This window comes from Salvelinus sp. IW2-2015, unplaced genomic scaffold (genome assembly GCF_002910315.2).
Source record: "Salvelinus sp. IW2-2015 unplaced genomic scaffold, ASM291031v2 Un_scaffold4479, whole genome shotgun sequence".
NCBI classification, from domain to species: domain Eukaryota; kingdom Metazoa; phylum Chordata; class Actinopteri; order Salmoniformes; family Salmonidae; genus Salvelinus; species Salvelinus sp. IW2-2015.
The window spans coordinates 23,763-31,199 of NW_019945749.1; the positions used below are offsets into that span (position 1 = coordinate 23,763).

Below are 7,437 nucleotides of genomic sequence, written 5' to 3' on the forward strand. Positions count from 1 at the left end.
ATAACCAGCTGAGTTACAGAGGACCACTATTGCAGACAGTTGACCCTGTACCTAACCGGATACAGCACTCTACTGTAGGGTGCTGTGTGACCGGGGATGTGTTCATTAAGGCACACGTAACATTTCTAGATATATTTTAAGACTGGGAAACTAAATTGAGCTTTTTTTTTTATTGGACAAGTTGTTCAGTGTAGAACTTCCCCCTTTTCTGACTGGTTTTTCTGACTGGTCTTTTCTGACTGGCTTTACTGACTGGTCTTTACTGACTGGCCTTTTACTGACTGGCCTTTACTGACTGGCCTTTACTGACTGGCCTTTACTGACTGGCCTTTACTGACTGGTCTTTTCTGACTGGTCTTGACTGACTGGTCTTGACTGACTGGTCTTGACTGACTGGTCTTGACTGACTGGTCTTGACTGACTGGTCTTGACTGTTTTGAACCTACTGAATATGACCCATTTTGTTAACACATTTTATGCACACGTGAATGTTCGTTGCTTTGCAATAAAGCATCTGTTAAATGGCATATCTGATTACCCCTGTCCCCCTCCCTGTCCCCGCCTCCCTGTCCCCCCCCTCCCTGTCCCCCAGGCCGTGGAATCTACTCCAACATGTTGGGCTTCCTGGGTGGAGTCTCCTGGGCCATGCTGGTAGCCAGGACCTGCCAGCTCTACCCCAACGCTGTGGCAGCCACTCTCGTACACAAGTTCTTCCTCGTCTTCTCCAAATGGTACACAAGGAGCCCCATACCCTCGCTTTACATTCTATATCCAGTACTCATCCAGGATTGTGCCTTTTTTTTTAATCACAATGTATAAGGGAGACCTGCTCTAGATCAGCTCTTATCTGAGGCACTGTGTGAGTATGGGCCCTGATTATGTTTAAATGGGTGTGATGATGATATGGGCCCTGATTAGTTTAAATGGTGGTGATGATGATATGGGCCCTGATTAGTTTAAATGGGTGATGATGATGATATGGGCCCTGATTAGTTTAAATGGGTGATGATGATGATATATGGGCCCTGATTAGTTTAAATGGGTGATGATGGATGATGATGATATGGGCCCTGATTAGTTTAAATGGGTGATGATGATATGGGCCCTGATTAGTTTAAATGGGTGTGATGATGATATGGGCCCTGATTAGTTTAAATGGTGATGATGATATGGGCCCTGATTAGTTTAAATGGGTGATGATGATATGGGTAGCCTGATATAGTGGATGACCCGTATGATAAATAAATATTGTTGCTTTTTAAATCTCCTTGTTTTGAAAGGCAATCAATTCCCTCAATCTGTTCTGTAGGGAATGGCCGAATCCTGTGCTTTGAAACAGCCTGAAGACAGCAATCTGAATCTACCTGTTTGGGATCCACGAGTAGGTGTCTGCTGTTGAGTGTGTGTGTGTTCGAGATGCACAAATTCCACAAGAAATATATGGGATGAACAAACAAATTGATAAAATGCTTATTTTGAAGATGCTGTGTGTGTGTCTGTGGGGATAAAGCTGCTTTGCCCTGTGCCAACTCTCCTCTCTACCCGTTTCCAGGTGAACCCGTCAGACAGGTACCACCTGATGCCCATCATCACGCCAGCCTACCCCCAGCAGAACTCCACCTACAACGTCTCCACTTCCACACGCACCATCATGAGCGAGGAGTTCAAATACGGTGGGTACCTAACTCCTGACCCGTACCTGGCTGATCTAGGATCAGGTCCCCCCCGTCCATATTATCATGTTCATTATGAGCTAAAAGGCTAAACTGATCCTAGATCAGGCCACCAATACATAAATATGTAGGCAGGTGTGACTGCGAATCGCTTTGGATAAATGTGTGTGCTAAATGGCAAAAAATAAATCAATATTTGTCCCTATATTTGCAGCAGGATTCATCTCAAAAAGCTTTTTTACATATGATTACGCGGTGCAGTGAGGAGTGCTTTGTGCTAGTTCTGTATAGTGGTACTGTATGACTCTGTAGAATAGAATCTTGTGTAATTGTATCACATGTTTGATTATGTTCTGGGGGTATCTGTATGAGAGGAGACCCTAACCAACCTAGAGAATTCTCCACCCCCCCCCCCCTAAACAGAGACTCTCTCAGGAAAGCAATGGCCAAATGTCCCCTCCACTTCTGAAATCCGGAAGATGTGAAGTCATGATTTGTCCAAATTATCAGTTGGGGGGGAGAGAATCTGGGCAACTGGAATAAAGTTCCTCGTTAATCGTTGCATCCCACATTCTGTTGACGGATGCTWTGATACCGTCCTATGTTACATGCGTCTGTACACGAGAGATGACTAAATGTCTTACATCCAACAGGTCTCAGTGTCACAGATGACATCCTTCAGGGGAAAACCCGACTGGTCCAAACTGTTCCATCCGCCAACTTTTTCCTGAAGTACAAGTACGTATTTTATTATTTCAATGTTTATTTCCCGTTTATTTTTTTTAATGCATTTTAAATGTTGAATAGTTGAACGGTGTTTATTTGCATGCCAATTTATGTTTTGTCTTTAACAGGCATTATATTGTTTCTGACTGCCAGTGCATCCACAGAAGAAAACCAATTAGAATGGTAAGTGTTTTACATGGGAATGTGGCGCTCCTAAGGGCCTATAAGATCTGTTTGGCGTCTTACCCTAGGCAAACAAGTCAAACCGGTAAAAGCCAGGCTTTTCTATTATATTGACGATAGTCGAGTGACCGCTCTAACAATGGAAATACGTGTCCTCAAAGATGGAGGCAGGCGGGAGTAGGTGAAATCAGGTGTGACTTTTCTAGCTCATTGTCCAAATCCCTGAGCGGGTTTCTTCCTCACCAGCAACTGAGTTAGGAAGGACGTCTCTATCTTTGTAGTGACTGAATTTTTTGATACACCATCCAAAGTATAATAACTTCACCATTCTCAAATGGATATTCAATGTCTGTTTTTTTTTTAACCGATTTACCAGTAGGTGCCCTTTGCGAGGCATTGTAAAACCTCGCTTTTTTTAATTTCTTTATTCATTTGTAAACATAAAAAAAAAAAATTTTCCACTTTGACATTATGGGTATTGTGTGTAGGCCATTTGCACAATATCAATTGAATCCATTTTAAATTCAGGCTGTACACATAAAATGTGGAAAAGTCAAGGAGTGTGAATACTTTCTGAAGGCATAATATTGACAAATAGCCATTCACAACATTTTCAGAAATTGTAAACAGTGCTTTGTACAAGATTCCAAATTCTCGTCATGAATGGATAAATGGAATGCTCAAAGGCTCTAACAAGGCGTCCATTCTAAAAGGTGTCCCAACTCTAAAGATATGTCTCTGATCCCAGTAATGTTATGAACCTCCTGTCTGTTTCCTCTCCTCTAGGATCGGTCTGGTGGAGTCTAAGATCCGTGTCCTGGTGGGGAACCTGGAGAGGAACGAGTACATCACCCTGGCACACGTCAACCCCACATCCTTCCCCGGGAACAAGGAGAGCTGTAGCGAGTGAGTCTCTACACTCCAACATTTTTAGTTTGAAGGCACCAGAAATATTGGGGTTGTGTTCATTAGGGCACAAGACGGAAACCTTTTTTTTAAAACCTTTGTGCACTGAGGAGTTTATTTTGCATGGCCTTGTGCCCGCGTAGGTGGAGATTTCACTTAAAGGAATACTTTGAGGTTTTGGCACTGAGGCTTTTATCTACTTCCGCAGAGACAGATGAACTCGTGATATCATTTTGCGTGCAGTTTGAAGGAAGTTTCTAATTAGCGCTAGCGCAATCGCTAACTAGAATTAGCACAATGACTGGAAGGCTGTGGGTATATGCTTCATTCCGCTAATGCTAGTTAGCATTTTTTATTTACATTTGAGTCATTTAGAAAACACTTATCCGTAGCGACTTAGTTATTGGATCGATCTTAAGGTAGCTAGGTGAGACAACCACGCTTTATCATAGTAACTATCATTTGACATCAAAGTAGCGACAAGCAAAGTCGGTGCTAGTAGGGGAAGAGAAGTGCTAGTGCAAAGAATTCACGGTTGTTTGTTTTTTAGTGAGGCACCCCAGGACGAACTGATTGTTTTTAGTGAGGCACCCGCAGACAATGATTGTTTTTGTGAGCACCCCGAGGACGATGATGTTTTTTAGTGAGGCACCACCAGGACGAACTGTTTTTTTAGTGAGCACCGACGTGTTTTAGTGAGCCCGCAGGACGACTAGTGCCACAGGGACAATGGAGACGATTTGGAACTTGTCTGTCTTGAATGATCAGATTTGAAACATTTTCAGATGTTTGATAAATGTCATAGATAAAATGTACCCAGCTGATATTTGTGTCGTCTTCCAAAAGGAACGAGTTTGTCTCCATGTGGTTCATTGGGATCATCTTCAAGAAAGTGGAGAACACAGAGAGCGTCAACATCGACCTGACCTACGACATCCAGTCCTTCACAGACACAGGTAATACCACACACACACGTTTAGTCACCCAAATTACAAAATGACCTATTGGTTTCCTTAGGCTGTAACAGACTGCTGACAACAGTCCATGCTTTGGTTTAGTTTCCCTGGCACGGTTTCCACATGCTCACGTTTTAGCATTTGTGGCACAAATCCCATTCAATTAATGGGACTGATATTAGCATTTTGGCGCATCATGTTCAAATCATCTTTAAGTGACTTCGTTGAGCTTCGCAATCAATTCTAGATACTTTTGGATGATTTGAATAGGATGTGCGAAATGCTAATATCAGTCCCATGACTTGAATGGGATTTGTGCCACAAATGCTAAAACTTTAGCATGTGGAAACAGTGCTAGGGAACTAAACCAAAGCATGAATTGCTGTRAAATTGTGTCCATAGACTGCTTATATGCTAAGGAAACCAATGTGTAATTTAATAATTTGAGTGAACTATCCCTTTTACATCTGTCTATGCTGGTAGAGGGAGCTCTAAATGACTCCATGTCCCATGACCCCTTTCTGCAGTTTACAGGCAGGCCAACAACATCACCATGCTGAAGGATGGGATGAAGATCGAAGCGACGCACGTGAAGAAGAAGCAGCTCCACCAGTACCTTCCTGTTGAGCTGGTGCAGAGGAAGAAGAGGGTAGGATGAATACTCTCTTCAGGCAGAGGCTCTAGCTCCGTTCCTTTCTGACATTCCTGGTCTCCTTCTCAACCGMATTTCAAGGGCCCTCCCCTCGGCCCTTGTTCTCAATGCGTTTTGAAAAGGGGGGCCAGGAGAGGGGATATTGAGAAAAGCCAATGTGTAGTTTAGACATATTTATTTAAGAAATGCATTTGAACGAATCATCATCTTGTGATTGGCTTTGTACTAAGTTTTTGTTCTCTCCTTGTCCCTCTCGATTCCTCCTTCCCACACCCATCTTTCCCCACTCCCCTCACTACAGAGCATAGTGGAGCTGAACCGCAACTCCAACGGCGGGACTTCCAAGCGTTCCTCTCTCGATGGCAGTCAGCTGGACAGTTCCAGAGACACTGACTCCGGGACTCCCTTCAGCTCTCCCACCTCCGTCTGCAAGCCGTCCAGGCCGGCCGCCTCGGACACAGACGACAGGTGGGTACTCCTCACATAGAACAGGGGAGAACCAGGGACACTTGTAGAATTAAGCAATACGGCCACGAGGTGGGTTGTGGTATATGGCCGATATACCACGGCTAAGGGCTGTTCTTGCACGACACAACGCGGAGTGCCTGGTTACAGCCTTTAGCCGTGGTATATCGCCATATACAAACCCCCGAGGTGCCTTATTGCTATTATAAACTGGTTACCAACGTAATTAGAGCAGTAAAAAGACATGTTTTGTCATACCCGTGGTATACGGGCGGATATACCACAGCTGTCAGCCAATCAGCATTCAGGACTCGAGCCACCCAGTTTATAATATGTTCAAGGCTACAGCAGAAGATCTGTCACATGTAGTTTATACTTGTAGCTCATCACTACTTAACATAATGGTACCATTTGACACAAAGTTTTAGGATTTCCCCCCCCCCAAAATAAATTATTCCAAGATACAGATGTCAACAATTTTCTTTCCACATATTGACAAATAAATGAAATTATATTTATTAGTTCATGCTCCTTGTTTCAGGTCATCATAACATGTTTAATTTAATAGCGCAATGATGAATATAACGATATTCCTCTTGTTCGTTCTGTGCCGTGCAGTTTGACACCCCCCAAGGTGCCGAGTCTCTCTGTTTGTGGAGCCAGCTCCTCAGTGCCAGACGTCTCTCCACCCAGGACCGATCAGGAGCAGGGTTTGTCCATCCCCGTCATTGGATCAAGTGAGTGTCCAGAGTTCTCTCTCCTCTCAGATATACATGGTCTACATACTAGTGTTGTTGAAAGTCACTGCTGTGAAAATTTCACTAAAAGTAGTGTTGAAATGTGGTTGATTGGGTTAGTAACCTGTCTCCCTCTCAATCATTCTCTCACTCTCTCCCCCCTCGCTCTTTTTTTCCTCATTTTTCTCTCACTCTTTTCTTTGTCTCTCTTCTCCTTCTCTTTCTCCTAACCTCTCTTCTCTCTCTCTCCTATAGAGTCCGAGCCCTCTGCCCCAACGGCCAGTCGGTAGCACCATTCCTACAGTAGTGGGTAGGAGCCTGGTCTCTCTCCCTGGCAGCACCACCTCCTACAGAGCAGAACCAGAACGGAGCCAAGAGGCTCCACTCCCCTACGCTGGAGGATCAGTCCAAGAGAACTAAAGACAGTGCAGACCGGTGAGTTGAATTTGCTATTGTAAAATGAAATACACGACTCTCCAGAACACAGGTTACATCTAGATTACTCAGCAGAAGCTCTACATGGAAACGTATATTGCAGGCTTGCTAGAGCTCCCGTAGAAAACAATGACCTGTCAGTTTGAACAGAAACATGTGCACCGGTCATGGTGCACACTCTTATTGTCTCTGTCCTTTGTGTACAGCTGGCTGATGTCTTGACCTTCAAGGAACCCGTTTCCCCCCCCCCTGTTAACGGGATTCAGAAAAGCACACGACAGCCCCCACAATTAAAAAGACATCATGTCCTTTGTGTTGGTGTGAATGCCACTTAGTGATTTGACACTGAACATTCAAAGTTGTGTTTATTACTCATTGTGTTTTTCACCCCAGGTGAGTCCTCCAGCAGGCAGCACATTCCTACAGTAGTAGGCAGGAGCGTTGTACCCTGCCCTGGGCTCCTCCTCGAGAGATACAACCCGCGACAGAGCAGACCAGAACGGAGCCACGCTGCATCCAAGAGACCTCACTCCCACACAGGACGGACTCCAAGAGATACGAGACACTGCACTCTGGTGAGGAGAGGGTGTGGTCCTGGATGGATATGTCCAGGACTATCCTCCACGTCCAGACTAAATCTGTCAAATGCTTCATAGACTAACAGTGAAATGCTTTCTTAAGCTTATTTTCCAAAAATGCAGAGT

The 7,437-nt window shown here is 44.4% G+C and overlaps 1 protein-coding gene across 1 annotated transcript in view; it reads left to right on the forward strand.

The window, feature by feature from the left end:
- The window catches only part of LOC112077356 (poly(A) polymerase gamma-like), a 24,238-nt gene extending 17,524 nt beyond the window's left edge, over nucleotides 1-6,714 (forward strand). The window contains 13 exon segments of the mRNA XM_024143873.2: nucleotides 593-731; nucleotides 1,310-1,326; nucleotides 1,329-1,381; nucleotides 1,553-1,673; nucleotides 2,327-2,411; nucleotides 2,528-2,540; nucleotides 2,542-2,582; nucleotides 3,369-3,488; nucleotides 4,335-4,444; nucleotides 4,972-5,093; nucleotides 5,398-5,564; nucleotides 6,180-6,298; nucleotides 6,554-6,714. Of these exon segments, the coding sequence (XP_023999641.1) occupies nucleotides 593-731; nucleotides 1,310-1,326; nucleotides 1,329-1,381; nucleotides 1,553-1,673; nucleotides 2,327-2,411; nucleotides 2,528-2,540; nucleotides 2,542-2,582; nucleotides 3,369-3,488; nucleotides 4,335-4,444; nucleotides 4,972-5,093; nucleotides 5,398-5,564; nucleotides 6,180-6,298; nucleotides 6,554-6,588 (1,142 nt within the window). The 3' untranslated portion in view covers nucleotides 6,589-6,714.
- The last annotated feature ends 723 nt before the right edge of the window (nucleotides 6,715-7,437 follow it).